Source organism: Empidonax traillii, unplaced genomic scaffold (assembly GCF_003031625.1).
Source record: "Empidonax traillii isolate 1590-97213 ecotype Southwest subspecies unplaced genomic scaffold, ASM303162v1 scaffold263:size1499331, whole genome shotgun sequence".
Taxonomy (NCBI): domain Eukaryota; kingdom Metazoa; phylum Chordata; class Aves; order Passeriformes; family Tyrannidae; genus Empidonax; species Empidonax traillii.
Genome location: NW_020955456.1, coordinates 41395 through 68335, shown reverse-complemented (window position 1 = coordinate 68335; position 26941 = coordinate 41395). Strand labels below are relative to the sequence as shown.

At 44.7% G+C, this 26941-nt stretch overlaps 1 protein-coding gene across 3 annotated transcripts in view; it reads left to right on the top strand.

Moving 5' to 3' along the window:
• The window catches only part of TTYH3 (tweety family member 3), a 73992-nt gene that overhangs the window by 27476 nt on the left and 19575 nt on the right, over positions 1-26941 (top strand). For all 3 annotated transcript variants that reach the window (XM_027889515.1, XM_027889517.1, XM_027889516.1), the window contains exons 2-7: positions 9426-9595; positions 16765-16876; positions 17511-17731; positions 18497-18592; positions 21126-21198; positions 21547-21622. In XM_027889515.1, coding sequence (XP_027745316.1) covers positions 9426-9595; positions 16765-16876; positions 17511-17731; positions 18497-18592; positions 21126-21198; positions 21547-21622 — 748 coding nt within the window. The remainder of the gene's footprint in view (positions 1-9425; positions 9596-16764; positions 16877-17510; positions 17732-18496; positions 18593-21125; positions 21199-21546; positions 21623-26941) is intronic.

The following is a 26941-nucleotide window of genomic DNA, read 5'->3' as shown; positions in this document are numbered from 1 at the left end:
GTCTTTGTCCCTGAGGGTTTTTTTTGTTTTGTTTTGGAGAGCTGTTTTTCCTTAAAGAAAGAAAAGGAAAAAAGGCAACTCAAAAATCCCAAAATAAAACCAAAGAAAACTCAATATGGAAATCTTTCCTGCACATGAAGGAGCCTCTTTTGTTGAGGGAAAGCTACAGCTTAAGTTGAAGGAACAAATTTCCTCCTTTTTCCATAGGTTTGTTTTTTATTTTTTTTTTTTAAGCTCTGACTTTAGTAGCCTTCCAAGAGGCAGTTTGGAGTGAATTTATGGTGAGACGTGTGGCACTTGTTTGTCTCTGACAGTTAAGTGGCACGTTTGCATTGTTTGTGCAAGGAGGTCAGTGCAGGTCCACAGTCAATAGATGGGTCAGAGGTCTCTGTTCTCCCTTCCCCATCTTACAGAAACTATCCCTGTAGGATATTGCCCCTTTCCAGTTCTCGGTGGCCTCTCCACATGACCGACATACTGCATTAAAGCTGACTTCAGACACAAATTATTTTAAGGAAGATGTCATGTGGGCTGCTGGCTGTAGCACAGTGGGGCCGTGACTTTCTGAAGATGTAGGGCAGTGTGCCTTTGATTTTGTTCTTTATCCCCTCCCAGAGGTCAGTGCTCAGGGCAGCCAGACCAGTGTAATTTGCTAATGTAATCAACTGCTATTTCTCTCACACTGTAGTAGGCTTAACGTGCATTCTGATCTGCACTAAGTTTTTTGCTGTGTAAACAGCGGTTTGACCTGCTTTGCCTGTGTAGACAAATGCCAGTGGAGCTGGATTGGGTAAATATCAGTGGAAACTCAGTGCTCTGTTTTTTCCTCTTGGTTGTTTTAAAGTTGTTCCAAACTTCTCGGTCTTGATTCGGAAGATTTATTTCAGGTTGAAAGCTGAGCACAGACTGGACGTGGATCTCTATGTTAAAGGCACCTGAGTACACCAGTCCAACCCATTCCTGTCACACATAAATGCAGAAGCCAACTTATTTGCAACTTACCTTCCTGCCCATTTCGTGCTAATAGAAACAGTTTATGAAGCTATTTGCAGTGCATTTGTTATCTTGGCCAGAAAGTATCTCTTTTCCTCCTAATTAAATTTTTTTTTTTTAAACTTGGGTGCCTCCAAATGCCAAACTGTGTGCTTGAGCTTCTTACTGTGGCTTAAACATTTTCCTAATAGCTGCTGTTTAGAAAAAGACCTCTTCGTGATGTTCATGGTGCTAATGATACGGAACAAGTTGTATATATTAAAAAAAAAGAAAAAAAAAGGCAACATCAAGTTGCCTTTCAAGTCTAACATTAGTAACAATTTGTTGTTAAGAGTTTCCATTCCAATTTGGATTCTCTCTCTGTTATTCTGTATAACTTTTGTGGTTCAGTGCAGCAAATGTGTAGCTCAAGTTTATAGTGTGCAGCTGTAGATGCAGGGTGCCAAAACTTCCAGGACATAAATGGGATTAAAATGGTGCCTGAAACAGGCCAGCAAGTTCAAAATAATGGCAGCAGTGAGCAGAACCACATTACCTACAGTGGAAACACTGCCATCCCTGATGATGGGATGGGCCAACCCTGTTGATAGGTTGATGTGCCTTTGGAGAAAGTTTCCGTAAGTGGGACGAGTTTTTGTTTTCTGTTCCACTTAGGGGTGGCTCTGCTCATTTCCATGCCCTTTCCTCTCCCTCCCTAGTGCCTTTTTTTACCCTCTTCCAAATAGAAATGGCATGTGGAAGAGTGATGGTTGGCAGCTAAGGGAGTCCTACACTGTGTGTTCAGCTTGCAGTGACCTCCCTGCCAGGATATCAGAGCTGAGGATTGAGCTCAGTGTCTGCAAACTCTGCAGTAGCTGATCACTTCAGATTTGGTTGGGTGGTTTAAGAGGAGATGATTAGGAAGATCAAGAAGTTGCAGTGAGCCTAAATACAGCATTTAATCCCAACTGGTGCCATGTCTCCTGGAAAGGATGGGGTTTAGATCCTGCAGAGAAACAGGAGACTTATAGATGATGCATATAATCACCTCTACTGAAAGACTCACAGCCTTTGTGGAGGACTCTTGAAATTCGCAGGAGCAGGATGAACATTTGGGTTTGAAACCCAAATCTAATAAGAAGCAGCAACAGCTAAAGAGCAGCTAACGTGGAGGAAAGCACACTCTGTACAGCTGGAGTCTTGGAAGAAATTCCTTGAGGTTGGTATCCATGCCAGAGCATGAGTGGTCAGAACAGACAGATAAAAATTGCAGTGTCCCAGCACTTGGCTTGATAAAATGCAAGGACAGGCACACAGGAGAGAGTATTTTTTCCCCTCTAAATGAAGTGCATTGTCTCCAAGAGCACACGTTGTAGAAGGGGGAAGGGAAAGAGGATGGAAATTGGATTAAGTCACTGGGCTTCAGGCCTAAGCATTTCCTGCTCTTTTTTTTCTTTCTTTCTTTCTTTCTTTTTTTTTCCTTTTTTTTTTCTTTCTTTTTTTTTTATTTTTTTTTAACACACCAGTGCTGCCTCACGCATGTGCTGGGCTGTGCAAGTGTGCCCAGGTCCCTGCCTGCATGCACAGGCAGCTTGGCAGTGCCATGTCTTGCCTTCAGGGAGTTCCAGGCTGGCATGAGCAGAGCTGAGCTCCTGCTGCAGAGCTGGGGATGGGAATTGTCTTGGCATGGGAATTTATACAGCACTTGGGCTTGAGCCAGGTAACACAGGCAGTGCTTGCTTATCCCCGAGTTGTAGGAGCATTAAATTCATACTTCCTTTATAGCATGGGGGTTCTTTCCATTATCCCATTTGCTGGAAAATTACCTTGCAGGGAGATTGTGTTTTAAGACATTAATGGATGATGCAGTTTTCTAACCAAGTGGCTTCCAGAAGGCCTTGAGTAGAGGAGCCCTGTCGGGCGGGAATGTGTGAGCTAATCTGTTGGGGGAAATGAATGTCTGGTGGAACTGTGCAGATCTGTCATGGCTGAGCTGGATGTGAGTGATGCAGGACACCCACCAAATTCCTCCAGCTATCCTTTTGGTGCCCTTCACCTCAGCATTCCAAATAATTATCTGATTCTTGTCTTCAAACAAAGTTAACTAATGGTTTTATCTTTGTACAAGTGGGAACACTAGGAAGAAATAATCTTCTGAAGCTGAAGGCCTGTCCCCATGAGGATTCCTTACACGTTTTGCTGCTCTGGAATTTGGGGCAAAGACCTGCATGAACACTGATGTATCCATGGTGGTGTTTTTTTAGAGCCCTGCAAGGGAATTTGCAGAATCCCCAGAAAGGAAATCCGCCTTTTCAGTGAGAATGCTCATTTGACAAGCTGCCAGTTCTGAGCTAAGCCTCATTTAATAAAGATTTAGTCTGTGGGGACCTGTCACTGGAAACTGAATTTGGTGAGAGTGTCTCATTCTTTTCATCGCTGTAGTGCATAGAGGCTTTCAGCCAGCATTATGGAGAAACTAGGGATAAGAACATCCAATTTAGAGGACCCCCTTACCTCTGGGAATGTTTCCTTGCTGTGTAAGATGGAGATTGCTGAGTTGGTAACAGCTAAGGGAATAAATGGATTGTTACTTGACTTCAACCCAATAGGACTCCAGTATTCACTGCTGATTAGCATGGCTTAGATCTGCATTCGTGGGCAGGAAAAAAAATACCCTACCCAATTGTTAATCAAATCCTTTCTACTCAGTGCTTTGCATCTCTTTGGTGTGTGATACGAACTGCCCTGATGAATTCTAGCACCTGCCCCGTGTAACCTGTGGAAGTTGAGGTGTGCAGATGTACCTGTGCTCTATATTATTTAACCACAGCTCTCAAAACCCTGGCGATGATTTTGTTGAGTTGGTCACTGTGATAAGCCAAGGGTCTTTCTGGCCTCTGCCCTGGTGGCTTCTGTGAATTGGACCAATTATAAAGGCAGTGTTGAGCCTTTAATTATGAAATAAGGGGTCAGAATGTTAGTATGGAGGAGATGATGATGAATCTGTAATCAGCCTAGCCTTGTTCTCAGTCGCTGCCTACACTTGAGAAATTAATCTGAATTAACTGGAGGAATAAATTCAAAATAGATTAGTAGAACCACTTTAAATGCACTAAAGTGAATTAAACTACACTGAATTAAGGCCATTGTAGTTAAACTACATTAAAACCCTGTGTGAACACTCATTTTTAATTAAAGTGGCTTTAGTTCACAGCTCTAAATACCAGTGAACTGTGTAATGCCCTTGCCTATGTAGAGAGCTTCACAACGTTGAGGAAACTGGCCTGGTCATTTAACCAACTTGGTAAACGGAATGGAGCTATCTAGTCGTGCTAGGAGAGGTTTCAGCTGCAGATCTGTTTTTATTTTCATGTGTCTGCTGTATTGTCTTAAGGTGACTTAAAAAAAAAAATAAAAAAAAATAAAAGGCATGACATAATCCTTGGCATTTCCTCCTTTCCGGAAAGGAAAGCCAACAACCAAAAAAAGCTCAAGGCAAAGTGCTGGCCTATATTGCTTGCTCCAGCGTGGACTTGCCCTAAATATATCCCTACTGCACTCTGTGAACAATGTGCTTTCTCTGGGAGATGTCTGTATGAGGGGATGGCACAGTGGAACCTGTCCTCTGTTTCCATGGTGCTCTTCCATGCTGCTGAGGGATCCCTCATGGAGGAGAATGCATCCCAGTACCGTGGGAAAAGGCTCTTCCACAGCACGTTTCCTGCCCGGCTTTGCTCCTCCACTGTGTTGAGTGCAGTAATTGGCCTGGGAAGGCTCGTCCCCCGGCAGAGGAGATAGGGATGGTTTAGTGCTGAGATCAGCAGAGGTTTCCACATCCTCCCCCCACATCACATTTGCCAATACAAGGTTGGCTGTGTTCCCTACCAGAGCCTGCATCCTTCTGTGGGGGCTGGGGGATGAGTGACATCCTGAGACACTCAAGTATCTCAACAAACACCTCGTACGACGTTTTTCAGAAATGAAAATCAAGTCTCTGAACACACAAGCACGTTCAGAACAAGTTGATGAGGAGGTCTGAGTGTGCTCCTTGTGCTGCCAGTGTTATCAAAAAAAAAAAAAAATCAGTTAAAATCAGTTTGGTGGGACAGCTGCTTATTATCTATGAGTATGTAAGCTTTTTAAAGATATATCCCAAAGTCAAGGGGGGAAAAAAAAATAGCAGTGTAGGAAGTTGTGTAGGCATGACACTATCCCACAGCAGTTTCTTTTCTTGCTAAGATGACTTCCGTCCTTCATGGAATAAATAGAGATGAGTGCTCCTTTGGCAGCAGCCCAGGTGGCTTCATTCGTTCTTCTGGGTGAACTTTTTTCTCTTCCCACACTCTTTTAACCTCTTCCCTCCGTTCCATTATCATAATCTCAAATTGCTGCGTGGAAATGCAGAAAAAAATAATGGTTGCAGATTCAGGGGAAAGCTTTCTTTTGGCAAAAGCGAACTTTAAGGTGAAACTACAAACCATTCTCAATCTGGCAGCGATTAAGACAGCTGCGTTCTTGAGGTGCTCAGAAGCTGTAGCTATTTTGCCCCGTTGGTTGAAATCATGAAGTTTTAAGATGAAATACTTTGAAAATCATCAATGGAAGATTAAAAGTGAAACCTTCTCAGGAACCACCTGAAGGCTTCATCTTTGCTTTCGGGTTTCTTGATGAGTTTTAGTGGACTTTCTAACTAATAGTAAAATAGCAATCATCTATTCCGTGTGAAGAGCTGCTCACTACAACATGCTGCTGTTAGCACAGTCAAGGTCTAAAGAATGTGGTAATTGGAATAGACTGAGATTGGTAAAACTTGTACTTGATTAACCCATGGAGTGTTCTGAGCCTTTGTCTATTCAGAATTAACTTCCTAAACCTGTTCTGCTGCCAGGACTTCTTGTGCCCAGTAACCTTCATGGCAGAGGGGACATGATGGTGTGAAGAAGGGTCATTAAGCCAACACTCTTCTGTACAGTTGTATGATGAATGAACAGCACTTAAGGCAGTGGTGAAGCCCTTGAAATTTAACATGAATGCAACCCTGTGTTTACCTCCAGCATTACGGTGCATCGTGGCTTTATTTAGGCTCTCCCTGTTTTTAAGGGAGTAAATATATCTTGTATTTGTTCTCATGTTCTTATGTAGATCTCTTCCTTTGTGACTGTAGGATGTGATGAAGTATCCATTCCTTAAGTGCAGCCTCAGCAGCTAAAATTAGCCTTCCAGGACCACAGTCCATAGATATTTCAGGTAACTAATGGTGTGGATCACTTGGAACTTGCCAGCTGAAAGCGGCTGTTTTGTATGGAGATTTTTCATCCAGTAGACAAGGCTGTTAATTGGTTTATTTGATGCCCCAGGAACACAAGGCATGGCCTAGGAGACCAAGGATTGAATTAACTGAAGGCTGATCTACATATATGTCCTTAGGAACGATATCAGCACCTATGGGTGTCCCCACACCGCACGGAAGAGTCGACCAGCCCCGGGGTAGTTTTGTGGGAGATGTTTTTGTCGTGTCCTTTGTTCCTTACTCTGATGGTGCCCCTTTCTGTGCACGAGGACCTGGAAGTTTTCTGCCCTTTTTTTGGCTTCTTACTCCCATGGAGAAGATAAATACCATGAATCCTGGCAACCATGCTGGAGCTGAGAGAGGCTGTTAACACTGCAACACCGTCCCTGCACAAGACTGAGCACATTCAGGTTTTGTGGTGCCTTTCCCAGCTAGCAATGCTTCTGTGGGTACTTCCCCGTGTATTAACTTTTATTTTGAAAGTGCTTCCTGACACTGTAGCTTCGTCTCCTGCCAGTCTGGCAGATACCACTTGGATTTACACTCATTTTCAGGGACTGCTCTGTCTCCACTTCTGCCATTAGTGTCAGCGCCGTGGTAAAATGTTGCTCCTCCAAGTTGTCTCCATTTTCCTGTAAGGGCAGTTCATGCATCATTTGCTATAAAGGTTCTGATAGCTCAGCAAATGTTCGAAGACGAATTGATGCTCCTTTGTGGCAAAAGGCCCAGTGCATAATTTTACATTTACTTGGGATAATGTGGCCTTGGATAACCGAGTCCCAGATTTACTGTTGCAGGATAGAGTGTCTGAGGGTTTATCCATCCTCAACCCCCTTTTTTTAAATACTGTCATTTAATCCTGACAGGCAGGCAGAGGCATATCTTTGGTTGCAACCAGGCTTTCACTGCCAGCCAGTCTCTGGGTCCTAAACTGAGTCATCAGTCAGAAAGATTAATAACTGCTCTGCTGGATGATTTCACTTGTTGTCATGGCACATATCCATTAATGGAAAACAAATATTCTCTGGAAAATGAAATGCAGATTGTGGTACAGTGGCCAGCCAAGTCCTTTTGGCCAGATGCAAATTTAAAGCATATATTAAGCGTCCCTTCAAAGCAAGAACTTCAGGTTGCTTGCTGCATGGCAGTCTTTAATATTAATTTTTCCTTTTTTTTTTTTTTTTTCCCTAGTATTTCCTTTTATTTCCTCTTAGTGGGGGCTGTTCCCCTGCATCTGGAGCTGCAGTGTGAATTTTTTGCTGATAAAGAGTTGCTGGGAGGATGTTTTCAGCTGAGCTCGTCTTTCCACAGTAACGCCTTTTAAAGCATGTGCAGGAGGGTTGAGGGTGTGAAGAAAGAAGTGCAGGCGAGCAGGGCAGGAAAGCTTTGCCTTATAGCAGCCTGACATGTTTAAAAAATAAGGAATACCCCTGAGGAGCTTTGGTATGCCAAATGTGTTAGTTAAATTAGTATTGAGTGCTCGTACATGGCAAGCCTTCAGAAGTGGGAGAACGTGGGGCTCCGAGCGCAGCTCCCCTCTCGGAGGCCCCTTTCTGCTCAGGATCTCAAGCAGCGCTCACACCATCTGGTGAAAGCATGGGAAAGGGGGATAGGGATTTTTCCCTTCAACACCCCCCTTCCTTCTCTCTGGTGAAGGTCCCAAAGTTCACTCTCTGCAGCGGGACTGAGTTCCTGCCGTTCGGTTCGGGAAAGCAGCACCTGTAAACTCCCCCGTCCCAGGGCGCCTGGTGGGCTTTGGGTGGGTTTCTTGAGGCTGGGAGAGCAAAAAGCACGAGGCTACGTGGAGTGTCTGCGGTGCAGCACTGGGGTTTAACCAGCGTGGATCTCGTTATGTGTGGCTGACGTTTGCTTGGCTGGGAAGGACGTTGTGTGGCTCGTATGGTTTGCCAGGATAATAACTCAGCAGGGAGTACCTATGGAACAGAGAGGGGGGAAAGAGGGGAAAGGAAAGCCTGCAAAGAGCAAGTTACTACCAGACCCTGTTAGAAACAGTCACCGGTTTTGTTGAGAGTCTTACTTTAATCTCAGCGTTCTTTGTTATATTACTTTGATCGGGAGGAAGTTATTGTTTCGATCAGGAGGAAGCATATAAATGTTCTTTAAGGAATTTCTGCATGGGGAGGAAAAGAGATACTGATTTAAGAACCCAATCCTTTGTTCTAGGTTTGCTGATACAGATCTATGTCTGTCTCCCCGATTTTGGGGCAGCAGTAGGTGACTTGGACCCTTTCCAGACATTTAAGTAATTTCTAGTAAGTTGGCTTTTGTCACCGCTACCAAGGGTTTATCCAAAAAAGCTTATGGATAAAATGATATCCTTTCTCACATCTGAATGAATCAAGTAAATGTGGCTGTATTTGGTGTTAGAACGGATTTACATTATTTTATTGTACTTAGCAAAATTGGTTTGCATTTTTGGATTTCAGCCAGCATTTTTCAAATAAAAAGAAATGGGAATGGAGTTAAACACCACTTCCCTTTCCTCCCAGGAATATGACTAGAAGTAGGTATAACACACTAATTCAGCTTGTGACAGCTTCAAGCCAATGTGTCTGTGGCATCCACGTTTGTTGTACCTATATATGTGGATGGTATATGGAAGGCTTTAGCATTTATTCTAGGTCTACCTTGAACAGAAGCATTGCATGGGGATTAATTTTTTTAAAAATCAATCTCATGCATGTATAATAAATTCCACCCCCTTTCAAACCCACTCATGCACTTGGATTTCTAATGAATAAGCCTGCATATTTATTCATGAAGATTAAAAAACTGTAGAGATAGAGAGGCAGCTGGCTGAACTATTTTTTTTATTATTATTATTATTTTTTTTGTTCTCTAAATCTGCTGACCTGTGATCAGGAGTAAAGAGGAAACCCTCACTGATTAACTTAGCTGGGACAGACAAAATGGCTCAGCGATTTACAGCTTAGGTGCAGAGAGGTGGGATGCAGAGAGGGGAGAAAGTGGGACTGAAAATATCCTGTTTATGTTTTAAAAAAAAATACACCAACCCCCACAAAATGACTTGTTTTCAAGGTACACCTTGCAGAGCTCCCAAACGTGGGGGTCCTGGTTGTCCTCCCTTGCTGTGGCTGTGCCGTGCCCAGACGTGAGCGTTTCCCGCCTCTGTTTCCCTCAGGCCCTGTTGCTGTTGGGTGGTGTTGCTCTCTCCTGCCTGGCTCTGGACCTGCTCTTCCTCCTGTTCTACTCCTTCTGGCTGTGCTGCCGCCATCGGAAGAGCGAGGAGCATCTGAACGCTGACTGCTGCTGCACGGCCTGGTGCGTCATCATCGCTACCCTCGTGTGCAGGTACGTCCGTGCGCCCAGAGTTGCGTGGGGTGGTTTGTCCTCTGCATGCCCCTCCATACCTGAACTGCTATCTGTAGTGAGTGACTGTTGGCAGCAATCCCTCTTTCCCTTTGATGTGTGTGTGCGTTTTAAATGTCTGTAATGTCTTTTCTTCCTTTCTGCCACTTGCTGGACTGCCTAATGGTTGGAGCAGTGGGAAAAGGAACAGCTGATGTCCCGCTCTTTGGTACTTTTCAAGTGAGAAATCAAGGATGCTCTGTCCTTGGGAGCTTATCACTTGAATAGGAGGCACGTGGTTGAAGTATTTATCAGGTCTAAATGCAGATTTCTTAGAAAAAGAATGTCCAGAAAGAATGGCTGTGTGGGAGAATAGATTAGGAAGAGACACAGATGATTCTTTTGCGTTTGGAAGGTTTGGTGGTTGACTGGAGGGAATGTTCAGATTTTGCAGCCTGTGTAAGACACTGTTGCATTTTGTTATCTGTACTAGTGTGCCATCTCCAAGGGCACTCCAAGTAATGGTTGAAAGGTCAGAAATGCTTCCTGTTATGACTGAGCAATAGAAGCTTTTGGAGGTGAGATGAAAAAAAGGATTTCTGAAAAAGAAAAATTCAGTAATTAGTGGAGAATGTGTGTAGAAAGAGCTAATAGAGAGAATTTCCTAGAAAATGAATGATGGGGCATCTGAAGGGAGGGACATGTTTACAGACTTCAGGAAGGAGCCTTGGATCTTGTTTCGACTTGGGCAGAATGAGTACTTGGAGCTCTCTGGATGTGTGTGCCCCCACACTGACCACTGCATTTCTTACCAATTCCAAGCATCATCTACTCTTGTCCAAGACTCTGGGTGGTCTTGGTTGCCCCTCTGTGGGTCTGGCAGGTCTGGGAGCAGTCCCTTAGTTAGAGGAGAAAACAAAGAGTCAATGGTATTTGCTGGTGCCTTGTGGTTCACTTGCTGTGTGAGCCTGCTGATAGGTGGTGGATCTGGTGTGTGATCTGTTTGAAGCCCAGGCTCAGCTGCTCAAGGGCCAGACTGTGCTGCTGAGGCATTTGTGTATTTTCTCTTTCGAGGCACATGCTTAAGAGAATAGCAAACCCTTGAAGTATTGGAACAAACACCGCAGAGCAGGCATTGTGTGTTGAGTTTAGCAGCTGGGGATGGATTTACTTGTAGAAGCAGGGGCTCAGGGCTGAGGAGGAGACCTTCTGTACCACCTGCTATTGCTGTGTTTGCAGGGAGCTCTTCCATGCTCTGCTGGTTGCAAGTAGGTGCCTGGAATGGAAAAGGAAACCACAAACAACTTGCAAAGAAGAAATCTCAGCCTCATTCACCTTCCTTTTAGTGAGCTTAAGAGCTTCAGCTGCATCCATTCCAATCCACTGAGAGTGCTGTGGTCCTAACCCTTTCTCACAGAAGCTCTGGCTGATGCTATTTATAGTTGTGCTGCTGCTGCTGCAGGCCCTTGTTAGCTATTGTTGTGCAGCAGATGTGACCGAGACAGCTGCTGCAGTGTGGTAGTTGTGTTTGTTTTTAATTGTAGAAAGGGTGACAAGGAGGTGTTCTGCACCTCTCCAGAGCATCTGTGAGACAATTTAAAATTGGAAAGCCTGGGTATAAATTCTGATAAACTTGATGCAACTCTGTCAAGTCCACAAGCTGGGAAACTGCTCAGGCTTCCTCGAAATCTGAACCGCTGGTGTACCATTTGTTTCTGAAAGTATTATTAAATGCAGAAGTATCCTTAGAACTTAGAATCTACAGTGATATTGGGTGAATATTTGTCTTGACTTTTTTTAATTAAGTTTTTAAGTTCCCCCCTGAAGTCAGCACACTTGAACAATGAGCAGGTTGGTACCATCATGGTGAGTGAAGGTGCTGTCCAAGTGTTCCTGCAGAGTAGGCTGGTTTTCTGTCCCTCTACAGCAGCTGGATGCCACAGAGCCTTGGAACCAAAGCCTCCTGGCACTCTGTGCCTGGCTGGGAATGCAGATACAGATTCCAACAAGCAGGGACTCTAATCTGTGCTAGCAGGAAGTCCCAGTTAGATACCAACAGTTAGATTGGTCCACTAGATATATTCTGTCCTGGCTACGTGTTACACATACCAGAAGTGCCAGACCAGCAGCTGCTGTAGTGGGGTGTAAGGCTGTTCCAAACATCAGCCTGGGAGGCAGTTTGTAGCACTGTTTGCAAGAGGAGAGGAGTAGCTTGGTTCTGAAACAACAAGAAGTTCCAACCAGCAGCTGGTCCGGTCTGTCTGAGTACTTTGAAGTGGACTATTGTCTTCCTAGCTGAGAACTAGTTAACTCTGGTTAAGTCCAGCTGTGCCTGGTACATGCTTATCAAGGTTGTACTTAATCCCAGGGGGCTGTTTGAACTGTGAATCCTGCTGTATGCTCTGGATCACTGTTTCCTAACATCTCACTGTTTCCTAACATCTCACTGTTTCCGGTGTGCAAGAGGGAGAATGCTGAGCCAGCAGGGAGGCATAACTGGTTAACAGGAGCTCTCCAACAAAACATCTCTAATGAGTCTTCCCAGTTGCTCCAGCCACAAAGCTGCGGGAATTATTAGCCTACATTATTCCTTGAATACTTAGTTCATTTCTAGTCCTTACCAATTTTGCTTGGTTTCTGTATGTGGGGAGCTGTCTTATAAATCACCTCATCCACCAGTTAGGTGACCCTAACTGTCCCAGGAGGGAGCTCAGCACCAAGGGTGGGAGGAAAGCTTTGTGGAGAGGATGCCTGAAAGAAATGGGTACAAATAAATGGTGAAAACTTGCTTTCTCAAGTGCCAGTAATAGCACTTTCCCTTGGTGCGAAAGTGCAAGGTGGTAATTAGACAGACAAATTAACATTCCCCCTGAGAACGAGAAGTCTAAAAAGGGTTCTTCATAAGAAGTTCCTGTAATTAAAGATGACTTGGTGTAGTTAGATTATTCATTTCTAAGGATGTGATTTGAATGGCTAGTGCTCATCTTTTCAGACTGGTGGCTGGGTACCCAGGGGGGTTTTGGGGGGTGTGTGGGTATTACAGCAGGAGGATCTCATCACCAGAAGGCACATATGTGCTGTCTGTGTCAGATGAATGTGCTGCTGTTCATGCATATCTTGTGTAAATGCAGAAAACATTCTTTGTTTTTTTGCAGGTCGTGTTGCAAGCAAATTCAGATCGACACTTGATTTGCCTTTTCTGGTTCTTTATCAAGGGGTGTCCAAAGCCCACGTGACTCTTGCATAGCAGCTCTTACATACCAATGAAAGCTGCTCTCCAGACTTGAATTTCTCGAGTCTTGCTGAAAAGTGATACTGAAGTGTGTGTACAACCTGCAGGCCTTTAAATCACACTGTTGTACCTGCAGGAATACATAAAATTCCTGGCGTGCTGCTCTTCTGTCTCACTTGTATAACTCTTCAGCTCATAGTGCACTGTCCAGTGGGTTTCTGTGGGTGTGCACTTCTGGTGAGGGTGTTAAGTTCAGAAGTACAATGTTTTCTTAAATAAGTGGGTTTCCTAAAACTTACCAAAATTATTGAGTAGCCAAGTGTTTTTTTAAGGGCACTATTGAGTAGCAGGAGCAACTTTTTAGATGGCCTGTAAGACCCTGACAGATTGATTTTTAAGATTTTAGTCAAAAATATGAATGAGGAGGAAAGCAAGGTAGTGGAAGTGACAGGAGACTGATAAAGGTAAGTTTGGAAGGAGGAGTTGAGGATGGGATAGTACAGATTTGGGAGGAGACAGGTGTGTGTGTACTAGGGAAGGGGGTGTGACAGAAGCAAGATTGGCAGAAATAGAGATGACTTTCCTATAAGAGCTCTGAAAATGTGTTGGAGTATCTTCCAGAGGGTGCTAGGGTGGAAAAGAGCTGTGTCATTCAGGAATGATGTGCTTGTATCCAGGCTGTGTGACAAAAATACAGGCTTCTCCATTGGGTGATGATTTTGTCATCCTGTACTGGGAGATGGGTCTGCTGTATCTTAGGCTGCTGTGCCTCCCGGGGTTCGTGCAAGAAGCCATGTGATTTGTCCTGACCTCAAGGACTTACGCTGTTGGGTTAGGATGAGTTGATCTATTTTTATTTTACAAGAATGCACTTAAATAGAAGGAGCCCCTCTGTTTCCCTTTAATCATATAAAAGGTAGTTAAAAACTAGTGTAAATCCTTAAATCTGCTTTAAACAATAGCAACTCATATCAGCGTGTGTGGGCAGGGATTTGAAACAACTGTTGGATTTAGATGAAGCCAAATGCAAACAGAAAACTAAGCAGCAGCAGTTCCCTCACTGCCTGCCCTTCAGCTCTGCTCCCTCCTCAGTCACAGCATGAGCCCAGGCAGCTGCCCCTGACCTGGCTTCTGGAATGGTTTCCCTCCCTCTTTGGAGTGATAGAAAGGGAACTGCCACAAAACGGTACAGCCTGCTCCTGGGAGGAGGAATGGCTGTTTAAGTGCCCCTTGCTAGCACAGGGTGTGAATGCAGGGCTGGCTTTTGCTGGGCAGTAATGGAATAATTAATGCTTTATGTGTAGTTTTCAGTGAATGTGTGAGCCGCATGTCTGGAGGAATTTATTACTTGGATTAAATGGCTTTTATCCCAGTTCTTGTTGCTGCAGTGTTTTCTTTCAAGAGTAGTGGCCGTGCCTGGAGGGTTGGGGCGGTGGGAGCTGTGGTTGTTGCAGGGATGGATGGGAACCTTAAGGAAGGCTGCTGGAGTAGTTATGCCTCAAACAGGGTAACGAGTTTCAAGTCCCTTGCCTTGAAAGTGGTTGCCAGCTCTTCATGGCTGGTTCCTCTGAGAAACCTGGCTAAATAATGTACCTCCTGTGCTGCATCTTTACGGACGATGTATCTGCTGCTACTTCAGAGTGCTGGTTCTGAGTCTTTCTCATCAAAACAGTGCTACTGTGCTGGGAATACTGAGAGCCAAGCAGCAGGTTTTGGGCCCTTACCAAGTCTTTGCTGAAAGAATAGGCTTCTGGTAGCTGTAACAGGCTGAATAGAAATTGCTCGCTAATTAAAAGGGTCAGATCTGCCTATTCAGTGTCAAGAATGTTCTGGAATTTATTTGGTGTCTGTAGTGGAAACAACTGTTAAAGTTTTCTGCAGCTCAGGAGGATGAAAGGGTCTGTCTGAATTTGTTTGCTCTGATAAGACAAGGGGAAATTCAAGCCGTGGCTTTGCAATTGCTGCAATGGGATGCTGAGTTGCCTTTACCCTGGGCATAGCTCTGGATCTGTAATCTCTCTAGTTCAGGAGGAGGAGGGGTGGTGCCTTTTTTATCCCCTCCACCCCCGTGCATCCTAGGCATGCGTTATCAAGCTCTGATAATAGCTGCAACCAGGGAGGAATGCAGAGGGCTTTTCTCCCTTTAGTTTTCAGCACAATTTGCATTAGGAAAGTGTTTGAGGAATGGTGTTGGTGAAGAAAGAGGCTCATTTCTTCAATTAGTGCTAAATATTTAGAGTTCCGTACCTGCTGCCTCTCTTTCTGTATACAATGTAGGCTGCCTCGTGTCCCTAGAAGACTCCTCAGCTGAGGCGTTTATGGGCCAAGCTCTCCATAATTTATGGAGATTCAATTGCTGGAAAAAGCATGAGGCTGACACAGATTTTCCTAGTGGATCTGCTTCCAGTTCATGAGCCTTCCTTCTGTTTCTTGTTATGTGTGAGGAGAAAGTACAAACATGACCAGGTGAACTGTATTGTTCTGCTCACTCTTTCGAAGTGGATGAGCCCAGGAAAGGAGGAATGGATGGATGCAGGAGAGGAGAGAGGGTTGTTTGGACTGCATATTGATGAACATGCCAGAGCAGATCTTTGCAAGGGTCTGTTCTGTAGACAAAGCCCACTCTGGCCTGCCTGCTTGGGTTCATTTCCCAGCTGGGTGGTGATGGTGGTGAGGAAAGCCTAATGTCCTTTGGTGACCCTTCCTGTTAAACAAAGGCACTTACTTGTTCTGAAAGCTCTTGTTTGGCTTGTTTCCTTCCTCTTTGATTCTTCCTTCAACCCACTTTGTAAATGCAGTGCTATAACCCAAGCACGAAGTTGTTGTGAAGGAACTAAATGTTTCATCCAGAATAACTTCAGATTTACAACAAAACCATCACCACCACCACTTTGTTTTCCACTACCACAAACACAGCCTTGGTGCCTTGAAAACCTTCCTAGAAAAGATGATTGATACTCCCAAGCTAAATATGACGTGAGAACAGGAAAACTATCTTGGTAATGTTTGTTTTCTCTGAGTTCAGTTGTGTGATCCCTTCACAAGTTCTTTCCTCCTCTATTATTAGGAAATATGGGCTTGGGAAGAGGAACTGTGAGTTCCTGCAGTGATATCTTAATAGAAGAGACATTGCTGACTTGCATGAGATAATCCACTGGTTGCAACTCATGTACAGGATCTTCCTCCTTTAAGTCAGGCTTAAGCTAATATGGTTTACTTCATAATTGGGCCAGACTGATATGTGTGGACAGTTATGGCAAATCAGCTGATAGGTGGTAATTTGCTAAGCAGCTGGAGTTGAATTGGGTCTGCAAGCTTGAAATTCACTTGCTTTAAAAATAAATAAGCCTTTTGTCCCAGTAAGTTATTAGGCCTCCCTTCCCAGTACTCTAAATCAGTGTGACACAAATGTTTCTTATGGGAAGATAAATCAAGATGATGTTCATAGATACTCCAGGGGGTAGAGAAAAGGGCATGCAAAATGTATCGAGAGGAATCACCACCACCATGGGCAAGCAGTCACAGCAAGCTCTTTTTGTCCTGCTTTAAACAAATGTAACAAAACAATCTGCATTTCATGTCCAGAGAGAGCACATCTCCTGACACAGCAATGGCAGCTCTTGCAGGAGCCGCTGGAGAGCTGCATGGCTGGCCGGATTTCTGGGAGTTCAGATCCAGCCGTGGACAACCAGGCAGTTCTCTGACAGATTTGCATTATTTTACCATAAATGAAATATGCATCTTGTGTTCTGCCCTTCATCACAGGGTTGCTTTGAGGACGGCTGGTGGCTGTGAATGTTTACAGGTGTATTTTTCCAGTGGTCGCCGAGGAGCGTAATCACCCCAGGCATTCCCTTCCTGTGGAAGGTGCTGCAGCCCCGTGTTACACAACTTGCCTGTTGGCTTTAACTCTCCCCTTTCTTGCTTTCTCTCTCCTCAGTGCCGGGATTGCTGTGGGATTCTATGGGAATGGGGAGACCAGTGACGGCATCCACCGGCTGACGTACTCGCTGCGCCATGCGAACCGCACCGTGGCCGGCGTCCAGGACCGGGTGAGCACCGGCAGGGATGGCAGCAGATATGGGCAGGGTGGGAATGAGCAGGCTTGCTCAGCACCTCTCCTCTCCAGTCTGGCTGCGCCTGTGTCTCTTCCTGTTTTTCGTTCCTATCTGGGCTTAGACATGTGCTAAAATTTCCATTAATGGCACGGTGATTTCTTCAGCTCTTCTAAAAATATCAAAGCAAACACAGCTTGTTAAATGAAGTCTTCTCTTTGCTAGGTTTAAAAACAGCTTCTAATCGGCTCTCTTCCACAACAGGAAGAGGAGGCAGGCCAAAGCAGACAAATCTCTTAGTAAAATACATCATTTTAGTACCCTCAGTTGTTCCTGTGCTACCTCTAATCTCATGGTATCGCACCGCAACCCTGAAGGCTGCAAAATGTGGATGTGTGTTAAAGGTTCAGCTAAAGCACCATCACTGGGCTACTTGCAAACAATCTCCCTTACAGATGCTTTTAAGTTCCTTTTAAAGGGTAGGCAGTCTGAGCCTCTTGAAGTAGAGGGCTGGTAATCTGGAAGCTGTCCATGACTTGCTAGCAAGAATGACTTCCCTTTAACTTCCTTGACTTCCTGTCCTTCAATTTTTTTCTTTTTCTCCCCCTCCTTTTGCTTTCCTGTGCTCCAGGTGCTGGATACTGCAGTGGCCCTGAACCAAACAGTGGAACCCAATTTGCTGGTGCTGGAGGAGATGTTCACAAAGCAAACAGACTACCTGCATGTTGTCCAGAAAGTGCAAAGTCTCTTGGATGATCTGGTCAGGCAAACCACTGAGATCCCCTTTTGGAAGAATGAAGAGGTGTCTCTGGAGGAGCTGGCGATTCAGATCGACCTCTATGACTGGTACAGGTGTGTAACACACTGTAGTGCATTGGTTGTAGGATCTGCTTTGGCCTGTTCTGCAGAAATTGTGTGCATGTTCTGGATGTCTGAGTCACTGCAGGTGATTCATTTTACAGCAAAACTGAATCCAGTTTAAATCAAAATGCACAACAACTTTTTTTTTTTCCTAAACTGTGTTTACAACCAGCTGAAGAGAAACTTATTCTCAATGTACAAAATCTGCGCTTTGTGTTCTAGCACACAAACCATGGGGAAAAAAACATGGTTATAGAACAGATTAACTAAATAGAATAGAAAACTGCACTAGTTCCATAAGTTAACACCACACCCTAACATTCCTTTTTATTAAACATATTTAATAAAAGATTGCATCAGCTGTATTTCACAACCTCTATCCACACATGTGGAATAAATAACCAAAGAAATAACCAAAGCATTTCCTAACAAATGTCTAGGAAGTTCAAGAAGCTTCAATGCCTTTTCTTCTTCTAATGGTGGCCAGTTGCATATAACTTCATACTATTGTGTGAACAAGACCAGCAGTCTCATTTCTCAACTACTGTGTATGATGGGTGCGTTGTGTAAATGCTTCTACCTGCCTCAGCTCCAGACCCCACAAATAGCCAGAGCTCTCTGAAGGTTAGTCATTAGTGGTGGTTTTTACTTGAAGAAAACAAGGGCCATGTTTTCCTCATAAATCACACCAGCTTCTTGATCTGTGCTTTTTATACACCAGTTTTCCTTTGCAGACCATGTTTTTGTTTTCTGCAGGTGGCTGGGATACCTGGGCCTGCTCCTGTTTCATGTCCTGATATGTTTGCTGGTGCTCTTTGGGCTCATTAGAAACTCCAGGGCCATTCTTATGGGGTAAGTCCTGACCTGGGGACAGGGCACAGGGAAAGCCAGCTGAATGCAAGTGCCTGCCAGTGTGAACCTCTGGCTGTTGTCAGCTGATATCGAGGACATCTGAAACTGAACATTTTAAATTTGCCTCTCAGAGAGGAGTGACTTTGTGGAGTGTAGTTCTGTGGGCAGGATTAGGGCCACATACAAGAGATGCTCACAGGAAGGTTCTTGAGCTGTGAAAGGCGACGGTCCTGGTGTCCATTGCTTTCTCATCAGAGATAAGGAACTCATCTGCACAGTCTGCTTTTCACTGGGTGGCTTTGGTAGCTTCCATTTCCTGGTAGATAGTAATAAGAAAACCCTCCTTAAAAATTACATGCTTTAAAAATCTCCCTTTAATTCTCTCCAGTTGGGAAGGTGTTTGTTAATTGATGATGAGCATTGCATGTGTCTACACAACCTGGTAGCATGCCTTCTGTGTCACGATCTGCTCTTGTTTACCTCGGGCTGTCACACCTGGAGAAATGTTAAACTGAGAACAGGCAATGGTTTACAGTTATGAGGAGGAGTCTTGTTGCCATGGTGCTGCGACATTAATGCATGACTATTTCTAAAAAGCACTGAAAATGCCCCATTGCAAGAAAAATCTATTCCCCTCCCCATCTCGTAGCTTGGTGTAGCGTGGCATATTTGGCAAAGATATTGGTACCATAAACAGAGTGACAGTTTGACAACTGACATGGCCAAGAGTTTATCCTGGTACGTGGTGATGCCATTAATAATTGGAATGTGTATTCAATTTTATTATTTACCAGATGATTTCATACCTGGCAGGTTATACAGACAAAAGTCCAAGTGTACACGCAGATGGCAAACCCAGGGTTTAAATTAGAATCTCATTCCCTTTTAGCCAGAAGTTCATATTAAGGCATTCCCCAAAGGGAGCACATGGCATAAAGAAGCAAGTGTATCACAGCCAGGCAAGATGGTGAAATGCCAGTTTTAGATCTTTTAGCCAAGCAATCAGTTACTGACCCAGTCATCTTCATTTAAAGTAAAACAACAAATGTGTCTTATTGATTAACATGCTCAGCTGGAGGCACCAAGCTGTGTTGTCCTTATGTCATAAAACCTCAGAACCTTGCTGATCCATGGCTGATAATTTCTGTGTCCATTTGGAAAAGGCATAATAAAGTCTTTAGTGTCTTATTTCAGAGTGCAGCGCAGATGTCAGGCTGGAGAAGCTCCCTTAGTTCTGCAAGATAAGCCACAGATCCATTCACAGAATAGGGATTACTTGGAATTAAAATAAGTTGGTAAACTGAGGGATAGATTTTTTTTTTAATGGAGGCCCATAAATTTATTCTTTAAAGTTCTAGTATTCAGTGAGACAAATGTAGCAGAAAAAGGGAATGTCCCTTCCTCACAGAGATGCTTGCACTAGGTTTGAATAAAGAATATCTTGATTATGAACAGCTTTTTGTATTGTTTAGGGTGTGAGTGGGAAGGAATCTGCTTATGTTTCAAAGCCTGAGGGAAAAAAGCATCCCTAAGAGAGCAAGCCAATGTCCCTTTACTTTGAAGACAGACACATAAAATGAAACTGCTTATTAGTCTGCATCCCTGTACCTGAGGGAGTTGAGGAGCACTATTGCCTGAATATCTCTACCACTCATACTGACAGCCAGGCTCAAGAGCTAATGTGCTGGTTGGGGAAGTGCAAAAGCCTTTTCCACCAGTGTGTGCCAGCTGAATGTCACCGAGACCACTGCTCTGTCATCTCTCTGCCTTGTGTCCGCTTGACAGCAGACACTTCCCACTCTTTCTGTCGGTAATGAGGTCCAGCTGTCAGAGCAAAACTTTAAATCTGTCCGGAGGTGGACACGCATGGCAGTGGCAGAGACCTAAACTGCTGCTGTGAACTGTTTGCCTGCAGGTGACTGTCTCTCCTGGAGCTGTGTGGGTTGCTTAGGTGCTGTTCAGGTGCAGCAGCTTGGAACCAAAGTCAGGTGTCCTAACAGGGGCTGAGCATTTCCTCCCACTGTCTGTAACCATGCGTTGCTTACACCAAAAAACCTCATTTATTGTAGACACAGGAGAGATTTGTCCAAATGTGGGTCATTGTGGGTTAGTGATGTTTTCTTTATATAGAATATCTCTCTTTGATTATCTTTGGACCTGGAAAATAAAGTCCAGAAAGAGAACAGTGAAAGTGATGGGTCATCCACCTGCCAATCTGCCTCCCCTACAGCCACTCCAGTGTCTTTGTGCCTTTGGTTTCCCTGCTAGAATCAGGATAATACTTCACTTCCACACTCTTCCTCTTTCCCCTGCAGCCCCAGGGCAGGCAACCTGGGAACCAACGGCTGGACATGAAGTTCTCTGGTTGCTGCTGTCCATGACATTTAAAAAAGGAATGTTTATCTGAAGATACAGTCAGTGGTTGATAATTTCTTGGTTTTCAAAACTATTTTGGACTCCAAATAATACATCTTGTGAAAGGAACTGCTTGAAATCAGGGCTGCTACATCTGCCATCTGTCTGTCTCCCACAGGGTGTGCTTGCTTGGGGTGTTTGCCCTGATTGTCAGCTGGGGATCCCTGGGCCTGGAGCTGGCTGTCGCTGTGGTAAGTGGCTCTCATCCAAGTCCCATCCACTCTTTGCTGCAGGTTTAGCAGACACGAGATTAATGTTGTGCTGTGCCTGTTTTTTAGCATATCCTGTTCTGAGTAACTGTCCTAGCAATTTCCATCCAGGAGAAGCACAGAGCTGCTCCTTGGTGTGGCATGGTAGCTCCTCATGCTGCAGCACTGCTGTGGTTGTGTAAAGCAGTGCTGGTGGGGGTGGCGATGAGAGACCTCAGCATCTGAAACACCCCTGGAATAGAAGGTTCTCTGATGCTAACCTGGCTCAACTGCTCTTTGATACTACTGTGCTTTGATATTCCTTTTCCCTTTTGTCTTCCACGTACCCAGGGCTCCAGTGACTTCTGTATCAACCCTGATGCTTATATCTCCAAAGTGGTTGAAGAGAATGCAGTGCTCAGTCCTGGTAAGTGCTGGGACTGACCTTGGCACAGGGTTCTGCAGCCCCAGCTGTCACACAGGAGCATGGCAGTGGCTGAGAATTTGAGGCTGTGTTTGAAACAGAGGAGCTGGCATGCAGTGGGAAAACAATATATGTGGAGCTCTGGAAATAGTGTTTTTTTCAAGGAGGCATTTATACCCTGGTCAGAAGTGTCGATGTATGCCTCAGAAAAACCTTCAGAACCTTTCTTCTGCCTTGATCCTTAGGTGAAAATAACTGATAAGATGGAATAACTGAAGTCCCTGCATTATTTTGCATTAAATATAGCACTCTTGACTCTTGTTCTCTTTCCAAGTGACAGAACTGTGGCACAGAAGTGTGCAGTTTGAGTTGTCATTTTAAAAACTTGCTCTTAGGTCTATATTCTTGAATCTGGAATACTTATTTTTGTATCTGTTATCAACAAATACATGTAAGCTTTTATCTTAATGGTGGCTATAAATAGTAGCTTCTCTAAAGCTAATTGAAAGAGTAAATGAATGGAAACTGCCACAAAGTATGAATTTCCCTTTCCATTATAAATGCAGTATTTTGACCACTTTGCTTATCCTGTTCCACTTAAAATAATATTACTGCAACACAGTGGCATCCAGCTGAAGCACTGATGGATTTGGGGTTTGTTGTTCCTAATTTAGACTGAAGTGACTGGTGAGATTAAGGGTGCCTCTGATTTGAACCTCAGGGGGGCAAAAGTGGCACTCAGAACCATTGCTTAACAAAAAGGTGGCTTGGTGCCTGCCAGCAGAGATACTGTAAGTTCTAAAAGGAAAAGTATTTTTAGGACTCACTTTGCTACTTAGTTAAGAAAGTTTACTTTTTTCCCCTACCTTCTCTCCCCTGATGGTTCCTTTCTGTGTATGATAAAACACAACAAAGAGATGTAGTGAGGGAAGGGAATGAGTGTTTAACGCTGCACAAGATGAAAATCCTGTCTTGGCTGTGAAGGTGACAAAGATGTGGCTTCAGGTGCCAAGCTGTTTTCCTGGTTGTTCAAGGAGGCACATGGGTCAGTGAGGCCAAGGGGAAATATCTGATGCTTGATGCCAGCTCTGGGCTGTGATAATTTGGTAACCCAAATCAGCTCTGGAGCGTGTTTTGGTAGCAATCAGGTTGACCCTGGGAAACTGAAGAAAGGCCCCTTTGTGCTCCTTCTCCATTTCAGTTGTCCTTGTCTGCTTGGCTCCTGCAGTTTTCGTTAATGAGTGCCGTTCATTTGGAGGCCAACGGGACCGACATTCCGCCCCTCCTCCCGCTTCCCCCGGCACGGACAGGCAGCTCCCCCGGGGGAAATCAGGCTCTGCTCTGGCAGCACCGCCAGCTAGAACAGTTGTTAGGGCTCCATAAATAACAGAGAATGGGTTTGAGCAAAACAGGGAAGAGGAGGAAGAGCAGGTGTTGCCACAGGCTGGAGTTGGAAGGGTGGCCCCTCCGTGGGTGGCTGGTGTGTCAGCTCCCTGCTGTTAGGCTGCCGTTGAGTGTTTGTGAGTGTTCTTCCCTTTTGCCAGAAGGATATCAGTCTAACTCCTCAGCCTGCCATCACACCAGGCAGCTGGTTGGGCGATGATCGAATCCTCTGCCTTTCCCATGTGGGCTTTCACTGCTGTGTCATAGTTTATGATCAGGAAGCTGCAGAAATAGCTTTTGGTCTCCACTGCTGGGACCCTCATGAGGGGGAAGGAAAATCACGACACGAGGACTGCGGTTTGGCCCCGTTCAGTGGCACTTTAATCCCAAGAATGGCTCCTTAGGAAAATCTTTAAAAGTCTGGAATAAGTGTTGGTACCCCTGAATTTGATTTTAAGGATAAAAGAACCAACAAGTAATCCTAAGAAGCTTGGTAGTGCTGGGTCAATTTTTTGTCTTTAGTCACTGCTTTAATTGTTGTTGTTATTAAATACAGTGTGTTGTAAGATTCCCTATGCTCTGCCATTCAGACTGGGACTGAGTCATCGATATTTGCAACAGGGTTTTTTTGTTGTTGGTGGTTGTAGCTTTCACAGAAAAATAACTGCGTTGAATACTGGGCAACTAGTATGTTAATATTCTTGTTTATGCATTAATTGCTGTTTTCAAATCTAAATGGAATTAATGGAGCTGAGAATAATCTGATTAAGTGCATTATTATTGTCATGTTTTTAGCTAGAGAGGAGATGTTCTTGTTTTGCAGATAAAATGTGCAGCATTAAAACAACGATGGGGAGGGGGAGAAGATGGAGGCGAAGAACTTTAATGCAGGTTTTCTGGAGAAGGAAATACTTAAATAATTCTGCAGAAGAGGCTGATGTATGTGCCTAACTCACCCTGTATTCATTAACTGAGATAAAGCCAATGGAGTTGAACAGTGGCTGTATAATCAGCTCCTGCTGCTTGTAAAAAGACTTGGTGCAGCCAAGATGTTTATTTTCAAAGCAGGAGGCCATCTTCTAGTCCCATTCTTTTTCACTGATATTATGCTATTATCAGATGACTTATTGTGTAAAATTAAATAAAAAGGCACAATCTGTCTAAACAACAGGAAGAGCTTTCTCCAGATTCTCCCTACCAGAAATCTGGGTGGTGAACAGCCACTCACATCATCTGAGGGAACTGTAAACCTCAGGGGGTGGATAAAGGAGCCTTTTACCTCTGGTCCAGCCAAGCTGGCCAGGTCAGATGCTGAGGCTGAACTGCTCAGATACAAGCAGGGAGTGTTCTGGTCATGCCCAGCCCCCTAACTGGCCCTTTCACTGATTCACTCTCATCCTAGAAGCCCAGAGCTGAATGAACCAGAGGACTGACACCACCACCACCACCTCAGTTTCCTCTCTGGAAGTAAGATCAGGACAAAATCTCATGTGGGGCATGTGGTGTCTGCACACTTATCTGAGCTCAGAGAACGCTGCAGAAAATAGATTGCCCAAAGAAACACTCTGGGGAATCCTGCTGAGCTGATGTTGGCATTGGGAAGCTGTTTTGTGGTTTGTTGGACTCCTGATTAGAAGGCTCTGAGCTGAGGGCAAGAGGGGCTACAAGCTCTTTGCTTTCACCAATACAAGAATAGGATATATGAGAGAAATGTAAATGTTATGCAGATACCTCCCTTTGCTGTCAGGCTGGCGCCTTAGGGATACAAAACTCCTGGGGGAGAACACATTACCTGGGCAAGAAACTCCAGCCAAAAGAGTCGCCTTCCTTTGACATCACAGATGATATTCTTCAACTTTCTCTGACTGAACCCACAGGCACAGCCTCCTCTGGGTGTGTATGTAAAATACAAACTGCTTTGAGAATGCTCTAGTAGAGATGAAGAAGGGCTGGGAAAAGCTGTTCTAGGTGTGGGGATTTTTTTTTTTTTTTTTTGAACTAGCATTTTTTTTCTGATTGCTCTCTACAGACCCTCTCACTGCCTTTTGGCGGGTGTTTAATGCCATTTTTGCATTTTGGCTGGGCTTTGAAGTGAGTAGTAAGTCTCCATGGTTGCAGAAGCAGTAAGTAGTTCTAGCAGCTGAAGCTGTCTTTAGTAGGCAGCTCTACTTTCCTTTCTAGGAAAAACAGACTTTGCAAAAATAAAGCATTTTAGGTAGTTCCCTTCCTTGCCTTCTGCTCCCACATTGCCTTTGCACCAGGGGTGGGTCAGGAGGATTGTTGCTGGCAACAGCAGGCATGGGCAGCTGCAGATGTGACCCTGCCTAACCCTTCTGCTGTAAACTAGATCACCTAAAGGCCAGCTTCAAAAATCAAATCAACCTTTAGGAATTTTCCTTGAGAGAAAAATGCATCAGGAAGATAATTATAGAGAGAAATTGCCTGGAGCTGTTTTAGCGTAGTGCAAGTGATGGGTTAGTGTAGCCGTTTTCAGGTCAGAAATGTGAGATTTGGTGATGTACAGGGTAGCCTCCACCAGGCTTAAAATAGGTGAAAGTGCCTCCTGCTCATTCCCTGGTGTTATGGAGGGAGGGGACACTGTCCTTAATTTCCAGGCTTTGCAGCACAAGAGCACTTCAGGGCAGCTTCCCTGCCTATTGTAGGCTGAGCTTTAAAGCACCACAGCTCGTAGCACACTGGGCTCAGTGCAGAGGAAAGCTGCTCCTGATGGCACTGTCATCTTGGGAAGCATGTTTTATGTATGGAATGTCACACTTGTCAGCAGCAAAGCCAGTGCTACCACAGTGAATCCTTGTTGATCCTGCCTTCCAGGGTGAAGCAAGGCAAGCACTTATTTCACTGTACTGCTTTTTGCTTCACTTGTAACCAGCAATCTTTATCCTGGGCTTACAAGCTGCAAACTATGATATCAGGAACTCTCATCTCTAATCTGCCCACCAGGGATGATCCAGAAGGCCCTCAAGAAACATTCCTAGGGCTCTGCATTAGCAGTATGTCATGCAACTTACGGCGCTTACAAAGGTGATGTAAACTTGATACCACTGTGGGAGCCCAAGAGAAACTATTAGCGTTTTGTTGGTTTAAAATAAATTGGTGACAGGATCACGGCTCCTGCGGGTCACCATGTGTGATGCTGTGGGTTGCTGTTGCTGTGCTGTTCTCTAAGTGCAGGTGTGCTTTAATCCATTTTCCCATAGCCACTGGATGTGATTTATGAGCTGGGGAGGAGCAGCCCTTTCCTTGGCTCAGTAGTGGCAGACAGTCTCTTCTGTGGTCAGCCCAAAGTGAGGCACAGAGCAGCTCTTGCTGCCCTCCTATCTGCCCAGAATCTGCTAATTGCTGTTTAGAGGCTCGGCTGGGGCAATGTAAGTCATCCCGGAGAAGGAGTCGGTGGGAGGGAGATGGAGCAGCTGGCAGAAGCTGCCCCAAAGTAGGCTAATGAATTATAAATAACAGCTGTCAGGTTGCATTGGCAGCGTGCAGGAGCTGACAGTCTGTGTTGTACCGCGGGGTCTCCAGCGTGTTGGTTTGCCGAAAGGTGCATTCAATATTTATGGGAAGCACAGCAGAGTCAGGATACAGTCAGGTCTGCTTCCTTCACGGCTCCCCTCATTTCTGGCTGTGCCTTTTGCTGATTTCTGGGCTGGGACTCATCAGAATAGCTTTGCAGCCTGGAATATGCGTTACTGGAAGTCACAGACAGAAGATTAAAAAGAATGGAGGAAAAGATGATGGTGGAGGGGGAATGCAGAGGGTATGTGTGTTTTGGGGCTTTTGTAGTCTTTACTGAGCCAGCATCACCCTTGATTTTGCTGAGCTGGCACACCCATATTCGTCTGAAGAGGAACTGTAAATGTTTGAGAAATAATCTAAAGGTATTTGGATGATCAAGTCTTTCAGAGCTCCCTCCCTTGATAT